This window comes from Eretmochelys imbricata, chromosome 12, assembly GCF_965152235.1.
Source record: "Eretmochelys imbricata isolate rEreImb1 chromosome 12, rEreImb1.hap1, whole genome shotgun sequence".
Taxonomy (NCBI): Eukaryota; Metazoa; Chordata; order Testudines; family Cheloniidae; genus Eretmochelys; species Eretmochelys imbricata.
Window position 1 is genome coordinate 35,329,428 of NC_135583.1, and position 22,240 is coordinate 35,351,667.

The 22,240-nt window shown below is 41.7% G+C and overlaps 1 protein-coding gene across 1 annotated transcript in view; it reads left to right on the forward strand.

Moving 5' to 3' along the window:
- ATP2C2 (ATPase secretory pathway Ca2+ transporting 2) overlaps nt 1–21,640 on the forward strand; it is a 43,594-nt gene extending 21,954 nt beyond the window's left edge. The window contains exons 12-27 of the mRNA XM_077831024.1: nt 1,483–1,607; nt 4,608–4,705; nt 5,683–5,784; nt 7,446–7,535; nt 9,168–9,272; nt 9,890–10,046; nt 12,392–12,562; nt 15,348–15,445; nt 15,548–15,598; nt 16,054–16,220; nt 16,826–16,894; nt 16,991–17,107; nt 17,818–17,965; nt 20,015–20,110; nt 20,366–20,507; nt 21,525–21,640. Of these exons, the coding sequence (XP_077687150.1) occupies nt 1,483–1,607; nt 4,608–4,705; nt 5,683–5,784; nt 7,446–7,535; nt 9,168–9,272; nt 9,890–10,046; nt 12,392–12,562; nt 15,348–15,445; nt 15,548–15,598; nt 16,054–16,220; nt 16,826–16,894; nt 16,991–17,107; nt 17,818–17,965; nt 20,015–20,110; nt 20,366–20,507; nt 21,525–21,640 (1,852 nt within the window). The remainder of the gene's footprint in view (nt 1–1,482; nt 1,608–4,607; nt 4,706–5,682; nt 5,785–7,445; nt 7,536–9,167; nt 9,273–9,889; nt 10,047–12,391; nt 12,563–15,347; nt 15,446–15,547; nt 15,599–16,053; nt 16,221–16,825; nt 16,895–16,990; nt 17,108–17,817; nt 17,966–20,014; nt 20,111–20,365; nt 20,508–21,524) is intronic.
- The last annotated feature ends 600 nt before the right edge of the window (nt 21,641–22,240 follow it).

The window sequence follows — 22,240 nt, forward strand, 5'->3', positions numbered from 1 at the left end:
GAAAATGGATCCTTAAGTGTTGCCATAGCTCTAAGATTACTCATTACCTAACACTGTGTGGAAATAAAAATATGGATGAAGGTCAACATGGAAGGAACTAAAGTAGTTTGGTTTCATACTCACAATGGCTAGGGGGACACTGATGACAAAGGAGAAAAAAGTTTGTCAGCAATTCTTGACTCAGAATTTCAAAGGTGCTGAGAAACAAAGCTCCAACTGGCTCCAGTTTGGGCTGAATCTGGGTCTACTACATCCCAAGCCAGTGTTCTGACCACCAGTTTATTGGCTATCCTGGGGTCTCTTGCTCGCATTTTTTTGTGATTTTTTTTTTCCAAAGGTCTCAGTTTCACTCTTTATCAGAATGAAAACAAATTTCAAAGTTTCAACATTTTCTGGAAAATGGAATTGTTGTTTTCTGGGCAGCCTTAGTACTAATCACCCCAGGAAACTGAGCCCACCCAAGTTGTCTAAAATTTGACACCCGGAAATTCAGGCAATTAAAATCGGTAGTCACTTTTGAAAATGTTTGCCTTAACTGATGTTTTAATCCTGAGTTAGTTTTTATGCTTAATGTAAACATTTATTGCCTTGTAACAGCAGATATCCTTTATGACCCATTCATACCTGGCTACAGAACAACAGAGGGTTATAAAATGATTGTCAGTATTTTCTCTGCAATAACTATGCATAGTGCCAGATGCCAGTCTGGTTTACTAGGGCTATGTCTACACTACCGCGGTAAGTTGACCTATGCTACACAACTCCAGCTACGTGAATGATGTAGCTGGAGTCAACATATCTTAGGTCGAGTTACCGCAGGGTCTACACCACAGGGGGTTGACGGGAGAAACTCTCCTGTTGATTTACCTTACTCTTCTCGTCGGAGATAGAGCACAGGGGTCGACTGGAGAGTGATCTGCTATCCATTTGGCGGGTCTTCACTAGACCCACTAAATCGACCGCTGGTGGATCGATCTCAGAGCATTGATCCTGGCTGTAGTGTAGACGTAGCCTATGGCACCAAGAGATCCTTTGGGAGTCCAGGCTACTCAGAATAGAATTAACTCTCTGAGACTAGCTTTGATACATCTAGGAGAGGAGGTCAGTGGGTATGATTGAACCATGCTGCCAAGCAAGGTTGAACCTTCATCTTCAGAGATTAAAAATCTCAAATTCCCAGATGTAAGGAAATGAACTATCCCTGGCAATGTTCAAAATTGTGCTCACTCTCCAGACTCTTTTAAAGGGAGAAGGACATGCAGAGGATTATTGTACATATTTATATTGCATTATGTATTGGGAATTTGAGCTGTTAATATTCAACAGTCACGAGATTTCCATTCCAGACCATCATATTCAAGAGGACATTCATGCCTTCTGGAAATGCTTATTTGCAATGTTCGAGTGTATGCTTGGGTGCAGCGCCTTGTGGTGTGACCCATTGTAACTGGAAACCTGTTCTTTTGCTATACTGCAACCCAGCCTGGCCGTGGCTGCCATCCCAGAGGGGCTACCTATTGTGGTCACGGTGACGCTGGTGCTGGGCGTTCTAAGGATGGCCAAGAAAAGAGTGATTGTGAAGAAGCTACCCATAGTAGAAACTCTAGGTAAGGCTGATGGTGGTCACATCCAAAAACAAAGCCATGTATTCATCTGTCCAATCTATACAAATCTGCAACCAAATTGGCTACTAGCTTGCTTAGATAACCCAGGGTTATCTGGTGTTATGACTTGAACCAAGGGCTGGAGCAACCCAATAACCCAAATTCTTAAAAATTATCTCTCTTCACCCCTCACCATGTTATTCATCCTCTTCCTTTAGTCCCAGTGGCCACTAAAGTGGCATACCAGGAACACAGCCGAGATCAAATGGCTAATGCGCTGTTGTCACCCTTTCTTTCCTTGGAATTGGCTGTCCTTGACCAGCCCTTCTCTCCTACTAAGACCTGCCTATCTTGCCCCTGCACCCAGGCCTTGCCTCTTCACTTACTTCCCACTTTGTCGGTCCATATGCTTCTCCTGTTCTGTACCTGGCTGGAAAGCAGCTGCTGCCCCTGCAATAGAGCAACTGGCACAATGGTATAGGCCAACTCAACTGCTGTTCTTCCCTGTCTACCTGCCCACCTCACTGATATTCCTCTGCCGCCTCTTCACAATGGCACGCCCAAAATCACTGTCTCCTAGTAGGCTCCCTGGCCCTATGGGTTAGTATGGAGCATTGCATGAAGGGAAATGGAGATGTCCGATATTGAGCACCACTCTCCATTCTGATGATGGAGTGCATTTAACTACATCTAGGACCACAAGGCAGCATCATGCAGCTTCACATGGCTACTGTGGAGCCTTACCCTGCATTTATGACACAGATATAACTCCCATTGACTAAGGAACACGGAACATGGGACTGGAAGGGATCTCCTGGCTCTCTGAGTCCAGTCCCCGACTATCACAGGCAACCCTGTCTCATAATCCCATTTAAAAACGAGTTAGGTGGTTTGCCCCCTCTACTTGCATTTAAAGGCTGTTCCAGTACCTCACTCCTCTGATGGTAAGAAACCTTCTAATTTCCAGCCTAAATTTTTATTCATGGCCAGTTTAGCCCCATTTGTTCTTCCACCAACATTGTCCTTATCTTAAATAGCTCTTCTCTCTCCCTGGTGTTTATCTCCGTGATATTGAAAGCAGTCGTGTTCCTTTGTGTCCTTGTTAGGACTCCAGGATCAGGGTCCCTGTTTGCTAAGCAGCAACAGAGTCCTCTCACCCTTATCTCCATTTTATCTGCACTGACTCTAACGCCAGGACATGTGGAGCTGCCTGCCCCAACCCCATAAAGAATTGATTGGATTCTAAAAGTGCCAGCTCTGAATGGGCCTTTTCATCCAATAACTAGGAACTTTGGAAGAATGTCCGAGCATTACAAGGAGCAACATTCTCCTACTTGTTAACAACACAAGTCCACAAAACTTTTGTAAAGAGCATATTTGTCCTTCATGCAACTTTTTATTTAATTCTGCGAATAATTAAATTCAGACTAATGAAAGATAATGATTTGCTCTGCACTAATCCTTCAAAATTGCAATTAACTTAATCACAGGCCAATCTCCTTTCTTCTGTCTGGGTTCTTGTATGGCCCTCATCATCATCACCGTATCTGAGCTCAACCCATTTTGCCACCTTCTGGGGAAATGATTCCGTCCGTTTAAGTGACTAAAATTAGAGGACCTGATTTTCCTTTACATGAAAGCCTCTTTGTACTGCTGTAGCAGTGTAAACTGGCCTTAAAATGGGCATCAGGCTAATTCACTCCCACTCTAAATCTGCTTTACGTTGTCAGTGCAGTGCAAAGAGGCATTAGTGTAAATGAGAATCAGGTCCAGAATTTGTGTTGTGTTGAATTGTATTGCATTTGTATTGAAATGTTTTATTATTTCCAAGCAGAGTTTGAATGTGGAATTGCCTCTCTATCTGCCCTAGGGACTCTTATGGCCCCCATTATTGTCATAACTAAGCACCTCAGCATCTTCAATGTAGTTATCTTCACAGCACCCCTGTGAGGTAGGGAACAGCTTTTATCCCATTGTACAAATAGGGAACAGAGACACAGAGGGTGTGTCTATACTGCACCAAAATGCCCGCAGCTGGGCCGAGTCAGCTGACACGGACTCGAGGGGCTTGGGCGGTAGGGCTACAAAATTGTTAAGTAGCTGTCTGAGCTCAGACGTCTACATTGCAATTTTATAGCCCAGGTTCTGCAAGCCTGAGTTAGCGGAGTCGGGCCAGCTGTGGGTGTTTTATTGCAGTGTAGACAAATCCTGTGAGGCTAAATGACTGGCCCAAGGTCCCATAAAAGGTTTGTGGTGGAGCAGGGACTTAGAATAGAATAGAATATCAGGATTGGAAGGGACCTCAGGAGGTCATCTAGTCCAACCCCCTGCTCAAAGCAGAAACAATCCCCAATTTTTGCCCCAGATCCCTAAATGGCCCCCTCAAGGATTGAACTCACAACCCTGGGTTTAGCAGGCCACCGAACCCATCTTGACCCAAAACAAAAATAGGTGCCATTGGGATCCCCCTTGCATCATCGTCCAAGAGAATGAAGAACTACTGAGTGAGTCTTTGGGTGCCTGGGCACCCATTGTCTCACCGTCTGTTGGGGTTTTTGTCTTTTATTCCCATATTTCCTCCCAGCTGGTTGGTAGCTGCTGCATTAGCACATGATCTTGCTGCTTCTGATCGCTTCCTCAGAAATTAATGCCTTCTCTGAACCATGCAACATGTGATGTTCAAGAGTGATGGAACCTTCCTTCCAAGAGCTGTCTCCTCCCAGCTCCCAAACCCAAATCATATACATGGTAGTACAGTGCCTTATCAAGACACTGGAGAGGCACAAACATGTTTGCACTGGTTTTCTCTGTAGCCCTTAATGAGGGGTTAGAAAATTCACCCAGCTTTTTGTATTTTGTTCTTTCTCTCACATAGGTCTTTGCCCAGTAATGGCTCGTGTTTGTAACATACAAGTAACATGTTATAACATTTCTATGGCATCTAATCTAGTTGCTCATTTACACGTTGCATTAATTCTGATAAAATATTTTTCCTCCCATCAGGTTGCTGTAATGTCATCTGTTCAGATAAGACAGGGACTTTGACAGCCAATGAGATGACAGTAACTCAGCTAGTAACCTCAGATGGATTCCAGGCAGAGGTATGGTCCATGAAATTATACTGACTTCATCATTCAAGCCCACAAGAGATTGCTCACATTTAATTTAGCATAGGTCCAGTCCTGGACGTCCATCAGTCTCAGTTCTTTGCATGGTCAATTCCTATATAAGACGTTCTAAATGTACGTGTATTTATATTAGACTACGGGCTTATTCCTTGTGCATCTGAAATTCCCGCTGACATGAATGGGAGTGTGGGGTATTGAAGGAATGCCAAATGAGGCCCCATAGTCACAGAAGCTGCTCATGCAAAGTGAGCGTGCTGTACTTGAAAGAGCGTGGTTGATGAAATCACATATGCTTTGCACACAAAGCTCCCAGCAATATCATGAGCATAAACACAAATGTTAGAATATTTAGATGGTCCTGCCAGCAGTGCTAATGCTGCTGTTGGCATTTCTAGCAGAAACATTTTCAAACATTTACTAGCAGGTTGACTTGATGCTTTTTTTTTTTTTTAAATAGCCATGGGGCCTGATTAGCTATGGCCTTGCATGTTGTTGTCATCACACCAGTGCATAGTGGGTGTAAACTTCTACCATAAAAGACAGTGGAGAATCACACCTTCAGCAATCAATAATCATAAAACAGGAGCATAGGTTAGTATATTGTATTCCAGCTGGCAAATCTAATGTAGCTGCACCTAACTAAGAATTTGGCCCGTTGATTGAACTGTACCCAAACTTTAAAGCCCATGATGATCAAATAGGATTGAAAGATGGCAAAGTGAGTTTTCTCATCCCTAGATAGTACTGCACTTTGATTATTACAGTATTTGCCACCTTAGCTATAAATATTGCTCCCAGCAAAACACATTAATCCCAGCATGCCTTGAAAATAGATCATAAATGTCCCCAGAGATGTTGTGCTGTATAAGGAGAAAATATTGATTGTCATATATTTCAGCTAGACACTGGGAAATTTTATGTATGCACCTTCCAAATATATTTTCCCCCAGGTGAGCGGGGTTGGATACAGTGGGAAAGGAAGTGTGTGTCTGTTACCATCAAAGGAAGTTATTAAGGAATTTTCCAATGTCTCAGTAGGAAAGCTAGTGGAGGTAAGTAGAAAATATGAATCAAACTACTCCATTTTCACTCAATTATAATTTATGATCCTCTCCTTGTAGGATGAATGTTACTGAAACTGCACTTTTAGTGGCTTTAATTGAACATGTCCTTGCTATAGCAAGAGGACCTAGAGAAGGGTTTTGTGCAGTTACTATATCAGACATGACAGTGGTTTATAGCAGGTGACAATCATCAAAATATCTAGGGAGAAGCCAGAAACATTGGCTTGCAGAAATGCTTTGCAATTTTGGATAAGAGTTTATGCAGTGGTGATGCATAGAACAAGGAGCAACTAACTTTATTAGTTTTTGTTTGTGTAGAGTAGCTGCAATTCCAAAATGCAGCCAGCTGGTTAGGCAGAATCTTCACTGATTTCAGAAGGTACTGGGGATCTGATTTTCATAGACACGCATGTGCAATTTTTACCACTAATTTTGCACATGCAATTGTATGTGGAAATCAGATACTTGCATATGCAAATAGCCTGAACTGGAACCTCAGATTTAATCGTCTTTCAGTTTTGGGAACGGGTTGATCCAAACCCACCCCTCAGATTTATATTGCATGTTAGAGCCACAATTAGAAGGGACTAGTCTTTCCAGGTCGGATTTGTAGAGCTGATTCAAAGAGAGGGAAATCATGAAAATATAGTTCAACATTTGCATGTTCATTTTTCAGAATTTGAAAGATTAAATGTTAGAAGAGGGACAGGCGGACCCGGGGCAGATTGAGTAGATGGGCTTCTTTATTGCGATACTTGTTCCCCTCGACCCAATTGTCAAGTAACCACTGAATTAGTTACAGCACACTCCTTTTATCTAAGTTAGTATATAAATACCTACATTTACTACAATGCCTCCAAAACCCTTATTGAGTAATATGAACACCCATATCAGGAATATAATTATTCTTGCCCCTCTTTACTGTTTACAACATTAAACATATCCTACAGACATTTTTACTTTGAAGATGCATTTCTCTGCAGTAATTGTAGCCACAAGTTTCCCCTAATCAGCAGTTTGCAGGGAAGGGAGGAAGGGGCAATGACCCTGAGCTCATTTATGTAGCTGGGAAAGGACGGGAGAGGGAGATAACCCTGCTTTACCCAAAAGGTATCCTTTAGATCCCCACATTCCTTATGCAGCTGCATCACTTATCAATCCTTAACATGGAGAAGGGAAGGGAAAGGGATAGCACTTTATCTATCAAGCAAAGAGACGGTGCCTGCCCGTGCCTTCCTCCCTAATACCGTACTAGCGGTTAGCCAGGTCTTTACTTAACCCTTACATACCCCAACATTCAATATTTTTACCAGTTCTACTGATTTGGAAGCTCCTCAAACTGGTGGAAAAGTACAAGAGCCATCTTTTGAAATTGCTGGTATTTTGATCCAAAATATTACGCGATGGCTGTGCCACTCAACTTGACCCTTAGCCCTCAGGTTCAACCTTGATGCCAAATTCTGACCTTGGGTTTTAACCTATCCTGGATCTGGATCCCACCTCCTTAGTTTAGCTCACCTTGACATGAACAGGAAGCTGTCACAATGCAGCCATTCTGGCTCTGCAATATCTTACCAGTTAATTAGAGGGAGATACGTAACGTATAATATTTCATATAAAAATAATGTATGCAAATATATCACTTTTAGGCTGGCTGTGTAGCTAATAATGCTATTATCAGAAAAAATACTGTGATGGGCCAGCCAACGGAGGGAGCCCTTATTGCTCTTGCGATGAAGGTAGGGTTTCTTATATTTGTTTGTCTTTTGCAGATTTCTTCAAGCTAAGGTCAGGTTCTGTGTAGGTAGTAAAATAATAGCTCCTTATATGAGCTGGGGAGAAAGAGAATATGGTCCTTTAGTAACCCAGAAACTTGCAAAATAAGCTGAATTCACTGGACATTATCTATTGCAGTCAGTAATTGAACAGACTGACTTCAGATTCTTCTTGCTTCTTTTTGGTCCTTCTTGCAAGAATCTTTGTCCCCTCTACCCCAGCCCACACGTGCACGCGCGGCCACACACATCTATGCCTGCTGCCACAGGCAAACACCTTCACAGAGCATTTCCATGCTATAGCAATAATGGTTTTACTTGGCTGGTTTGTGTAGTCACACTGCACAATGGATTTCTTTTGGGTTGAAATCAGACTCCTTTCCATTGTTCTGCAGACACCAGTAAGGAAACAGCAGACAAATGAACAAACACAAGCCAAATTAGAAGTCATGGCAGAGAGTTTTCTTGTAGTTTTGTCATCTGTTACTTCCTTACCTTTTTTTCCTACAGTTGTGAAAAACAAAGAACTCTTTGATTGTTCTTTTGACCTTCCTGTGTAGAGTGCAAAATACTGTCCACCACAAACAATGGGCCTGATTTAGCACTGCATTGCACCTCATGTAGTCACTTTCACCTGTGTGAATGCTACCATTGTGATTTGGGAAAGTACCAGAGCCGAGTGATTTTTTACAAAGCGGTCAAAACCCCCAGAGTGACAGGAAACGCCCCCCAAAATGGAACCTTCGGAATATAGCAACATCAGTGCAGGGCATGGCTTATTTGACTACATGATATTCAGCATGTTAAATATGAATCAATGTGTCACAATTTGGACAGAATGTATTTTTCATCTGAATTAGTTTTCAAGTTGTCAGCTCCCTAGAGGAACACTCTGAGGGGGTTTTTTGGAGTTCAGTTCCTTTCTGAGCTGAGGCTATAGGAAATAAATGAAACCACTGCCCATTCTTTGCAATCTTCCTCTTTTTCGAAGGGTGAAATGTGTATGAATCAACAGAATGATGGTCCTGTAATTAAAGAACAAGACCGGGAGTCAGGAATTTTGGGTTCTATTCTGAGCTTTGACACAGACTTGGGAAAGTTACATAGGCCTAAATGTTCATAAATGTCCATTAATTTCTGAGTGCCCAGATTAAGACATGAAGGCCCTGAATTTCAGAGTTGAACACCCACAACTGCAGATGAAGTCAATGAGCATCATGGCTACTCATCACTTCTGAAAACTGGGCTTTTCATAAATTCCAAGGCCAGAAGGGACCATTGGGATCTTCTGGTCTGACCTTCCGCGTAGCCATAGAACTTCCCCAAAATAATTCCTAGCACAGAGCTTTTAGACAAACCTCCACACAGGTTTAAGGTATATCAAATTAGGCAGCCCAGATAAGCAAAAGCTTCTGAAACTGTGGGCCTTAATCTCTCTCTTTGCTTCTCTGTCCTCATCTGTAAAACACTACTGCATAAAGACATGATCATTGTTTAATGTTGGTAACTCACTGTACGTAAAAGTGCTATACAGAGCATGTGCAAAAACTGGCATTGTTTCGTATTTCAGTAATAATCTTAATTTCCTTATTTTAGATGGAATTAAGTGATGATATAAAAGATATTTATATAAGAAAGAAGGAAATTCCATTTAGCTCGGAGCAAAAGTGGATGGCAGTAAAATGCATGCTGAAAAATCAGGTACAACAATAGTTATATAGACTGGTTTCATGTTTCCTATCTTGTATGTGAATATCCATGGAAATGAAATGAAGTTTCTTAGGCAACAGCCATACAAAGGGTTTCAGACACAGGTAGATGGTGCTTTCATAAATTACATCATAATTTTCAAAAGCCACCATTTCAAAGACATTTTGTTTTGACATTGTGGATAGCACTGAAAAAACCAGGACGAGATTTCAGCGTAAATGTTTGAGAAAAATTCATCCTGTTTTGCAAACAGCTGTAAAACTAGTAAAAAAAAAAAAATAAAATAAAAGTGTTAATGATTTTTTGCACCAAAATTTCAATGGGAAAAAATGGACAACATTTCCGAGAAACTGCCTCCTTTGTTTCCCTGCCTGCTTTAATTGTCTGAGTTAATTTTATTCTCTATTTAAAAAAAACAAATAAACACTTTTTCACTACCAGGGTCACTCAGATTCATTCCACATAAATGCTGCATTCTATAAGAGGCATGTGTCCATGTGTTTTATGGGATAGATAATGGCATACACAAGGGAACCTGCACATCTCGGATGCAAAGCGTTTAACTGTCAATATTTTTTAATGACGTAGCTTGTCTCCTTATTTTAAAGGGGCAGGAAGATGTTTATTTTATGAAGGGAGCCTTTGAAGAAGTTATTCAGTATTGTACCATGTACAACAATGGTGGCATCCCACTGTCTCTCACGCCACAGCAGAAAGCCTCCTACATCCAGGAAGAGAGAAGAATGGGATCTCTAGGCCTGCGGGGTCAGTTAGTATTGCATCCTTTAAGCTTACAGGTTATCCTAACTGTATGTTTTCGAATAATAGTAATAATAATAATAATAATAATTAATAACAAACTCTTTGCTTCTCTAGCGCCTCATGCACAAGTTGCAGGAGTGGGATGAGTCTTGATATAGCAGCAGCAAAGTACTTTTCAGTGAGAACAACCCCCCATTTTCACTCCATGGAATTCTTCTCCATCTAGCAATAACCAGGCATCTGCCAGTGTCCTTGCTGTCTCTAAAAGTACTGGCCAGGAGAGGATCTGGGCCACTGTAAAAAGCATCAGGTGAAAATTGTTCTTGCATAATGGAACATAAAAGGATTGGTCACTTGGCCCTTACTCATGTTAGTTGTCCCAAGGAAGAGCCGGGTGTTTTAGGGAAATCAGCACAGATTGGGAGCCAGGAATTCCTGATTTCCAGGCCCAACTCTGGTAGTGACTCTCTGTGTCTTGAGTCAAGTCACAGCACCTACCTGCTTCAGATCTCCCATGTAAAATAAGCTCAAGAATACTTGTTCTATTTAACACTAAGGAGTGTTTGGGGGGATTGTTAGAAAATATAGTGTCAGTTATAGTCATTACTTATATGAGTAACAGCAGCAGGATCAGGCCTGGTTTTTTATATTTTTTTTATATTTTTATATTTCCCCTCTGTTTCCAAGAGCCTTGTGTGTTGACTGCTCATTTTCTCATAAAAATCTTTCTTTATTGGTGTTTTATATCCGTGAAATGCAAAGGAACTGTATGCAACCACTGGAGAGTGTGAACAGTTTTCCTCCACGAACAATTCCAATTGTCTGAGACATAGGTTAATGCTGTCACTAACAAACTGAACACTGTACCTTGCATAGTCTGTTCTGGAGCCAGGTTTTGGTCAGAGAAGCTATTTCAACAGCAACAAAAAGCACATTTGGAAGTGATACATGGAAGCCAATGGGAATCTTGCCTTTGCAAAGACTCAGCATAGTCTGTGTGAGGATTTCAGGATTTAGTCCTGTGGGCCTGCTGCTGCCCCATTTGAAATCCCTCCCATCGATTTCACTGGGAATGGGATCCGGCCCTATATTTCAGCATCGAGTTTTTACAAGTGAAGTTGATTGATTTTTTTAATATTAGGGAAATATCTAGCCCTCAGTTTGACTCTTACTTCATGTCAACGTATGTCCCACAGACAGACTATACAGAATCAGAGAAATGTGGAAGGAGCCTCAAGAGGTCATCTAGTCTATCTCCCTGTGGTGCGGCAGGACCAAGTATATCTAGACCATCCCTGCCAGGTGTTTGTCTAACCTGTTCTTAAAAACCTCCAATGACAGGGATTCCACAGCCTCCTTTAGAGCCTTATTCCAGTACTTAACTATCTGATAGAAAGTTTTTTCCTAATCTCTAACCTAGATCTTCCCTGCTTCAAACAAAGCCAATTACTTCTTGTCCTACAGTGGACATGGAGAACAATTGACCACCATTGTCTTTATAGCAATCTTTTAGAGGTTTGAAGACTGTTATCAGGTCCATCCCACCCCTTGGCCTTCTCTTGTATATACATTTATATGTATTTTTGAATATTTATAAATTTCACAAGTTACAAAAAGCAAATGACACGGGACCATCACCATGATCTCGCAGTATGAATCTTTAATTACTACCCTGCAGAAAAGTGATTGGCCTAAGCAGCTGATGTGGAGCTTGTGATGGGTTAGAAAGATCATTTAAAACACTTTTTCATACACACATCTGATGAAGTATTCTGAAAGTTACACCTGTAAATCAATGCAGTAAATTCAAGAACTGTAGAATTACAGATTTTTAGACGCAAATTACAGCATCTAAATGTTTGCGGCCTTGTCTACCTGGAAAGTTGCGTGGGCTTAACTAAAGGTATGATTTTTAACTGATTTAGTTCAACTGATGCAAGGCTCTGGGTAGGCATTTATTTTAATTTAAGTGTGGCTTATTTTGGTTTAGCTCCAGTCAATCAGCCTGGTCTATGCAGAAGATTAATTAAATTGGTGCATCTCTGTGTGTAGGTACCCTTTTACCAACGTTGGTAAATGTAGAGACTCAACCTGAACCAAGAAACCGAGTTTTAAACCAAGAGAAGAGAATCCACACACAAGTTGCACTGGTATAAGTAAACAGGTCCAATTAAGCCCAGATAAATTTGTGACTAGACATGGCCTAACTACCTGATTTTCAGCTGCAAAAGTGGAAGTCTGATTAAGAATCTTTGAAAATGTCAAACTAAATGTAATATGGATTCTTATATGGAAACTAATGTGGAATAACTTGGTCCTTTCTCCCCCCCCCCGCTTGCTCTCTTTAGTACTTGCTCTAGCTTCAGGTCCAGAACTTGGCAGACTAACATTTTTAGGGCTGGTTGGAATAATTGACCCCCCAAGAGCCGGAGTTAAAGAAGCAGTTCAACTCCTCTTTGAGTCTGGTGTATCCGTGAAGATGATAACTGGAGATGCCTTGGAAACTGCCATGGCTATCGGTAACAATTAGCTATTTTCCCACATTTTGCATTATCTGTCTGTCAGACCAACAGCAAATCTTATATATTTTATTGACCTTCATAAGATAAACGTAGCCCATTTACCTTTCTTTTCATTTCATAGAATCATAGAATATTAGGGATGGAAGAGACCTCAGGACGTCATCTAGCCCAACCCCCTGCTCAAAGCAGGACCAACCCCAACTTAGTCATCCCAGCCAGGGCTTTGTCAAGCCGGGCCTTAAAAACCTCTAAGCATGGAGATTCCACCACCTCCCTAGGTAACCCATTCCAGTGCTTCACCACCCTCTTAGTGAAACAGTTTTTCCTAATATCCAACCTAAACCTCCCCCACTGACACTTGAGACCATTACTCCTTGTTCTGTCATCTGCCACCACTGACAACAGCCTAGCTCCATCCTCTTTGGAACCCCCTTTCAGGTAGTTGAAGGCTGCTATCAAATCCCCGCTCACTCTTCTTTTCTGCAGACTAAATAAGCCCAGTTCCCTCAGCCTCTCCTCATAAGTCATGTGCCCCAGCCCCCTAATAATTTTCATTGCCCTCTGTTGGACTCCCTCCAATTTGTCCACATCCTTTCTGTAATGGGGGGCCCAAAACTGGATGCAATACTCAGATGTGGCCTCACCAGTGCCGAATAGAGGGAAATAATCACTTCCCTCGATCTGCTGGCAATGCTCCTACTAATGCAGCCCAATATGACGTTAGCCTTCTTGGCAACAAGGGCACACTGCTGACTCATATCCAGCTTCTCATTCACTGTAATCCCCAGGCCGCTTAGCCAGTTGGTCTCCAGCCAGTAGCAGTGCATGGGATTCTTCCATCGTAAGTGCAGGACTCTGCACTTGTCCTCACTGAACCTCATCCGATTTCTTTTAGCCCAATCCTCCAGTTTGTCTAGGTCACTCTGTACCCTATCCCTACCCTCCAGCATATCTACCTCTGCTCCAGCTTAGTGTCATCCATGAACTTGCTGAGGGTGGAATCCAGCCCATCATCCAGATCATTAATGATTTGTTGCAGTAGATTCCTTGAGTTCCAGATGTGACATTATACAGTAGTTCACTATGTCCGGCTATGTCAGAAGAAGGACAGGAGACACTGGGTGTGGTTTAATTAGGTTGCAACTTTATTCCTAAATGTCTGGGAGTACCTGGCAGATAAAATTGTACAGTGCGGATAATTCCATTTACATATACCTGGGGGGCTGCTGGGAGCCCTCCCCTGTACCCATCATGGGCCCCAACCAACCTGCTACTGGGACCTCACACCCCTTGAACAAGAGTTAAAGAGGGGGGCTATAAAGGAGGACAGCATTGGCTTCTTGCCATACCAGTCCTAGGAGCCCTGAACTCCCATTGTTCCCAATCCTTTAAAGAATACCTCCTTTAAATCCTTTTCCAATCCATTTGATCAGATCGTTGTATCCATTCCCATTGGAATACCTGCACTGAACGTCCACCCCAAGCTTACATAGTGAGTTGTGATATCATAGCCTAACTCCCCTTTCATTTTTTGTCCCCCCACTAAACTCTCGGCCCACTGTGGGGAAAGCAAAGAAACCCACCTCCCCTTGCCCAATCTGGCAATGATGGAAAAATTCCTTCCCGGTCCCGCGAGAAAAGAATGACTAGCATAATGCTCCCATGGCAGGTTGTGACAAAACCTGGTATTTCGAGTACTTCCATGGGTGGGAGGGTGCGTGCTGCTTGGCCTGGCCCAGGTGAAAATAGGTCTTGTACTGCTCAGATGTGGGCAGAAATAGTCCCCTTCTCTTCCAGTCACCTGGTGGGGAGCATGGGTCAGCACCCCCATGCTGACCTGGTACGGAACTACCTTCATGTAGCAGGTAACTGGCTCTCTAGCTGCCCTTAAAGGGACAACACACCTTTTCCGACAAGCCAAATGTCCCCGCCACTTAATGTGTGATGAGGTCATTTTGCTGGTTCACTGAAATAAATCTAGTTAACTGTAGTGATCTAATTACAGAAGCAGTATGGATCCATTTCCAGCAAGATAAAATGCACTGGAGCGGCAATATAGAGGATGTAAAGTTACTGCTGATACCCTTAAACGAATGAGAAAAATGTCATCGCTGGGATTAATGTCTCTTTTAACATCACATGCAAACATCTCTGTATATCCAATTATTACATTTAGGGTTTTCAAATCGCCATTAGAAATAAACCATGCAAGCAGCATAAACTGGAAGAACAAATCCACAGATGGTGTCAATTTTCATTGCTCTAACTATAATCATTGGAAATTTGCTGATTGACAGCAGCTGAGGGTCTGGCCCAGTGACATCATACTTAGCCAAGTGTGATTCTTTTCTGCTTCCTGTATGTTCAGGAGATGATTCCATTGCGAAGTCCATGGCAGAGGCTTTTAAACACCGCCTTGTTTTCACCGAAAGAAAACGATTAGAAGGCGACTCTGCAAATGGAAAGACATGAAGTATCCTGTTCTCTCTGAAGGTTATTCCCGTGCAAAACTAAATTACCCTCTGTGGAAATGCATCTTAATATTGCACCCAGTTCTGTTCATCTAACTCTTCACTCATGCAAAATTCCCAATGAGTAAGAAGTGCATGATTGACGCGTTAGAGACCTAGAAAGAGAATTTTTGTCCCATGCCTCCATAGGTGACACCAGCTCATAGTCATTTTCTGTGACCGTCTTAAATGGGGTCTTTTGTTTCAAATCAGAAAATAATTAGCCACTCCTGGTGGTGATGGACTGCTCTTACGTTGGGTTTTCTATGCAGGACAGAGAATTGGACTCAGCAATGGGAAACTGAAAGCCATGTCTGGAGAAGAGCTGGACCATGTGGCAGAGTCAGAGTTATCATCTGCAGTCAAAAATGTAATGCTGTTTAAACTGTTTCCAATAGTGCTGTAGGATTCCACTTAAAATAGCATTCTCATGGCTTTTTTTTTTTTCTTTTTTTTCCTTTTCATCATCTAGGTGTCTGTTTTCTTCAGAACAAGTCCAAAGCACAAGCTAAAAATCATAAAGGTACAGATTGCCTCCCAACACTGTTATATGAAATGGAAACCCAAACTGGGGCACTGATCCTGTTCCAGCCCATGTCGCTGGTGGGTCTCTTGCTGAATAGGACTGGGCTCTTTGAAAGGAGTCAATACAATAGAGCTATGATTACATGGGCAACTTAATATCTACGAAAGTGGAAGTATCCCCTGCTCCTATTGATGTCAGCTGAAATAATGGGGGCTGTGCACTTCTGGAATCCAGCCCCTAACTGAGTAGAATATCTCAGTTGTTTCTCTCTGCACTACCCATGGTACTTTGTGCAGCTCTGGGCTGCTAAAGTCCATATTCCCATCTGAGATGTGCAACCCTCCTCCTGCAATGGAATATAAATTACAAACGTTGTCACTGGACATAGTTTATTTTCACATTAAGAGCCCATCCTAGTGGCATTGAATTTATTCATCTCTCCATTTCCACAGGCTTTGCAAAGCACTGGTGCCATTGTGGGAATGACAGGGGATGGGGTCAATGATGCAGTGGCCCTAAAATCTGCTGATATTGGGATAGCAATGGGACAAGCAGGCACAGATGTCAGCAAGGAGGCTGCCAACATGATACTGGTGGATGATGACTTCTCAACGATAATGTAGGTTGCGCTTCGGCTACTTTCTTGACATTGAATGCAATGAGTTTCTATGTGACTAGCACTGAAAATATGTCAAAGGCCAGATCCTTAGCTGGTGCAAAGCTGCATGCAATCTATGGAGTTATGCAAATTTACAGCCACTGCAGGTCTAGCCCATTGTGTCTTTGGAGGCACATATGGAGGATTACGTTCACCATACCTGGCTCCATTCTGCCTGCCTCACCTAGGAAGCTTATAGGAAGAACTCCTGCAGCTTGTAATGCCCTGTGGTTCACAAGAACAGAGCCAGCAGGCAGAGTGGTCAGAATGACATAAATATGCCTCATGTACACTTATGTCCATGTACCAAAACAGAATGAACAGATCTCATCTCAGGCTTCCTAGTTCTGACAGCATCCCTTTAATCCAACAGTTGTATGGATATCTGTCATGTTAGAATTGTCCTAAACTGGTATTTGGACTTCCATTGAAATGAAAGGGAAGGGGAGAGTATAAACTAAGAGGCTGTTCTCTTGTCTATAAAGTTTCTTAGGTGATTACTAGGTTAGATATGAAATATCATGAATACCCATCAGTTTATAAATTACCACATCTCTCCTTTCTAGGAATGCCATAGAGGAGGGAAAGGGAATATTTTACAATATAAAAAATTTTGTCCGGTTTCAGCTTAGCACGTAAGTACACACTGGTTGAAGCTCCACTGATGGGCAGCTTTTTGGCTAGGCTGGATGAAGTAATGTTGTGTTGTTCCTGCTCCATCTGCTTTGCAGGAGCATTTCAGCATTGAGCTTAATCACTCTGTCGACAGTGTTCAATTTACCAAATCCACTCAACGCCATGCAGATCTTGTGGATCAACATTATAATGGATGGACCCCCGGCTCAAAGGTAATGAAATTACACAATGAGCCAAAATTAGCCTTGGAGAAAAGTGATGGAACTCTATCGACTTGAAAGGCATTAACAAGGCTTTGTTAACAAAAGTTGTCATGGTCAGGTGCTGGGCCTCTTGCCCTTACCTGTCTTGAGGTGGAATCTCCAAATTCTTCCACCCATAGACTGGGAGTGGATCCACTACCCTGTATGTATCCACCACCTATCACACCCAGGTCCAGCTGGGTTTTGGTCATCTGGGTTTCTTGCCTGTGGCAACCTGTGTCCAGTAATGTAGCACCCAAAGCTTTTTAAAAACAGAATATTTTATTTAGCAGTTGAAAGAAAGCCTTAATGCCTTGTTATCCCTGGTTTTGTGACTGAATCTACCTGTGGGACAGTGTATAGAGATTGTCAGCTCCTCCTCTGTTAATCCAGCACAACATTTTACAAGTCGAAAACATAAATCACATGTAGGGGCACAAATCAGTAACTCCTTACCAGACACCCCTACATTCATCCCACCCATCCTGAACAGGATTGAGGCATGATGACACCATAGAGGAGCTAGCACTAATGTTTCTCATGCTTTGCACCTTCAGCGACTAAGCAAGAGATTTCAGCTTCCAGGGCTCTGTCGGTTTCCTCGCACCAGCACTAAAAATTTAGAACACATGTAACTGATCTATATTTATATCTAAACATGTTGTTTTATTTGATGAAAGCTTGGGAGTTGAACCAGTTGACAAAGATGCCATCAAACAACCCCCTCGAAATGTTACGGATACAATTCTCAGCAGAGCATTGATCCTGAAAATCTTTATGTCTGCTATAATTATCATCAGTGGGACCCTCTTTGTCTTTTGGAAAGAGGTGAGATAAATATTAAATCCCATCTTGTTTGCACTGACATGGAGCACAATTCATCACATTTTAAGGACAATTTTCTCAGAAGGTAGAATGCCCAGTGGAGAGGACTTGGGACAACATGTCAAGAAACTTGGCTCCGCCACTAACTAGCTGTGCAGTCTCTTCACCTTATAGAAGTTTCCCTCCTATAATATGAAGATAAGAATGCTGAACCACCCTTCAAAAGTTCATTGAGGTCTGGAGATTAAAAATACTATGTACATATCAGGAACTACAAATACTACTATTAGGTAAAAAGAAAAGGAGTACTAGTGGCACCTTAGAGACTAACCAATTTATTTGAGCATAAGCTTTCGTGAGCTACAGCTCACTTCATCGGATGCATTCAGTGGAAAATACAGTGAGGAGATTTATATACATAGAGAACATGAAAAAATGGGTGTTATCATACACACTGTAAGGAAAGTGATCACTTAAGATGAGCTATTGCCAGCAGGAGAGCGGGGGGGGGGGGGGTGGGGAGTGGAGAAAACCTTTTGTAGTGATAATCAAGATGGGCTGTTTCCAGCAGTTAACAGGAATGTCTGAGGAACAGTGGGGGGTGGGGGTGGGGAATAAACATGGGGAAATAGTTTTACTTTGTGTAATGACCCATCCAGTTTGCAAATTAATTCCAATTCAGCAGTCTCTCGTTGGAGTCTGTTTTTGAAGTCTTTTTGTTGTAATATTGAGACTTTTAGGTCTGTAATCAAGTGACCAGAGAGACTGAAGTGTTCTCCGACTGGTTTATGAATGTTCTAATTCTTGACATCTGATTTGTGTCCATTTATTCTTTTACATAGAGACTGTCCAGTTTGACCAATGTACATGGCAGAGGGGCATTGCTGGCACATGATGGCATATATCACATTGGTAGATGTGCAGGTGAACGAGCCTCTGATAGTGTGGCTGATGTGATTAGGCCCTGTGATGGTGTCCCCTGAATAGATATGTGGACACAGTTGGCAACGGGCTTTGTTGCAAGGATAGGTTCCTGGGTTAGTGGTTCTGTTGTGTGGTTGCTGGTGAATATAAGTGATCACTCTCCTTACAGTGTGTATGATAACACCCATTTTTTCATGTTCTCTATGTATATAAATCTCCTCACTGTATTTTCCACTGAATGCATCCGATGAAGTGAGCTGTAGCTCACGAAACCTTATGCTCAAATAAATTGGTTAGTCTCTAAGGTGCCACAAGTCCTCCTTTTCTTTTTGCGAGTACAGACTAATGCGGCTGCTACTCTGAAACCTACTATTAGGTATTTCAAGAAGTAAATTTGGCTGCAGGGTTTTAGCTTCTGACTTTTTATGCCACAAAATTCAGCTATGATGTAATCTCTAGTTTTGTTGGCAAGCCTTTGCAATTGTGTCCTTTAGAAAGCCAAATATTAAGGACTTTATACAGTTGATTGCTTCACTGGAGTATTTGTACCTGAGTAAAATCACCATAAACCACACAAGTATCAGTAATTACCCTTTTGAAGGGAAATGTCAGGCTATAAACTGATTGTGATAGCCAGGTTCAGTAATATTAGGTTAATCACAATTACTGAGAAACTTAAAATCACAGCACTTGACCTCAAAATAAGAGACCTCTGTTATGATGCTGGATTTGGAATACATTCTATCTGTATATTATTACATCAATAATAATTGCTAATTAGACATAACGTGCAAATAAATTCTCTAAAGGACTTTTGGCCAAATTCACCACTGGCCAAAGATTTTTAAAATATCTGAAGATTTGATCATAAAACATAAATACTGGTAGTGGGGAGTTAGGCCCAATTTTTCAATGGTATTTAGGCGCCTGTCATTGAAATCTGAGGTTAGGGCTAGTTGCAGTGCCTGGAACTACTGTTATCTCTCTTTTTATAATTGTATTGAATTTTAAGTTGACCGTGACTTCTTTTTAAACAAAGTGGCTATTATTAGACGAAAGTGCTGTGTTAACACTCTTTTATAAGGCCCCAACTTTTTTTTAATAATTTTGAATTTTACATGTTTCCAGATTCCAGAAAGTGGCACAACTCCCAGGACCACAACAATGACTTTTACTTGTTTTGTGTTCTTTGACCTCTTCAATGCCCTGACATGTCGTTCTCAGGTGAGACAGACAATGGCATATCAGCATTGTCTTTTAAATAGCAGCCTAAATGTCTGCTTCACGTTAGTGGTATCTAAATATTCTGAATAGGAAGTGGCACGTTTTCTTCATTGTAACTGAAAAAAGTTCAGGTTTTATCCTATTAACCAATTAGGTTTTATAACAACAGTAATGATTAACCAATTTACAACAAAGATTCATACAGACGAGAGGCTGAAAGATTTGACATTTCATCATTATTTTTTTCCCCCCTAGACAAAGTTGATCTTTGAGATAGGCTTTTGCCGAAACCGCATGTTCTTATATTCTGTGCTGGGGTCACTGTTGGGGCAGATGGCTGTCATTTACATCCCGCCGTTACAGAAGATCTTCCTCACAGAGAATTTAGGCGCATTAGGTAAGTCAGTAGGGAAATAGCAATCATCTTGTGGTTTTAAGCTATTTAAGAGGAATATGAGATTTGCCAGATCAGATTAGACCTCTGCCATCTTGTGCAGCTCTCATCGTTCCATGATGACTCAGAAGAAGGTGGGGAAACAGTGTAGCCGGCCAGTTGTATTATGTCGCACATTGCTGCGGAGGAGGAAAATTCTTCCCTCCAGGCAATCAGTTTGATTTGATCTTATTTCTGGTTGCATAGGTTATAAAATGTTTTTGTTCGTGCCATTATCCAACGCCCCTCACATTCCAGGCAAAATAGCTGCGTGGTTGTATTCACATGTTCTCATATTTAGACACGTCAGGTTCTTCACACAGCTTTGTAGACTAACCTCGGTCTCCATTAGAGAAATTTGTGTTGGTGGAATATCTTGAATGACACCAATGCAAACCCCTAATGCACCTGTGTCAAGCAAGGTTTACGTGGGTGTGTTTGACTACCAGACTAAGTCCTAGCAATATAAAACCTCCTTTACACTGGTGCATAGATGGTCGTGCTACTGTTACTAGAGCAGAACTCCTATTTTATGAACTAACTGGGGAGTGAGGAGTTCGTAAAATCCAAAAGTTCATAAAATGGAACTTGCCCGAATTAGAGCAGGGCTAGAACCTCAGTTAATTTTTAATCAGTCAGTGATAGTGTACATAAGACTAGTAATGAATGGATACAGTATACCTGATTTCTCTTTGTTTGAGAGAACTTCTTTGCTGCCAAATGTCTCAGCCTTTTCAAACTGTACAGCCGCTTGACCATTAACTGAAGGATTGAAGTCACATTTGGCAGCCAAAAGGTGGGTCATATAACTGGTCGTTTATAAGAGCAGCGCTCATAAAATCGAGGTTCAGCTGTAGAACAATGTCATTACATCAGTACAAATTTCTCTAATGTAGACAGGGCCTTATCTGAATATTCTTGCCCAGCACAAACATGAAGCTGACCCACTGTGTTCCCCTTTCTTCCCTCACTCCTGGGCAGATCTGTTGTTTCTCACTGGCCTGTCGTCTTCAGTTTTTATTGTGTCAGAGCTCATCAAAGTGTGTGAAAAGCATTGTTGCAGATCAAAGAAAGCGAAGACTCTTCATGAAGTATAACGGATGCAGACGTCTCTAAAGAATGTTTTTTGAATTAAACTACCATTTTGTAATTCAAATGCGTCCTTCTGTGACTGTGCAAATCCTTATGGAAAGTATTAAAGTGAATCTAGGTCGACAGCCCTCCCCATATCAGATAATATTCCTGCCACTTTCTTCACCCAGGCTATTTCAAGTGGTCTGCCCTGGGGTGTAAACACTACCTCTGTTGCACAGATTTATATATTTTTTTCATAATTGGTTGACCAGTCTGTTTGAGCTGGATCTATCACTCTGCGCAACGTGGCGATGCATCTCTACAGAACAATCTACTGCACACGGCTGATGTTTGGTTATTTAAATCACAAGGATTTTTGTTAATCAAATCTGGATTTAAAATGTTAACTAGCGATTGTCTGAGGGAGAATCTTGCTATTACTTAGGCAGTAACCTCCACTTTAAAAAAATGTCTTTCCATTCTTTTGCCTTCACTACCAGGACACCTTATCCCATTTCTCTTGGTGAATGCTGTGGCTTTGGAGCCCAGACCAACTGATATTTATTCAGCAAAGGTTTTAAGCAAGTGCCTAGCTTGAGACTACTTCTATTCATTCTTAAAGA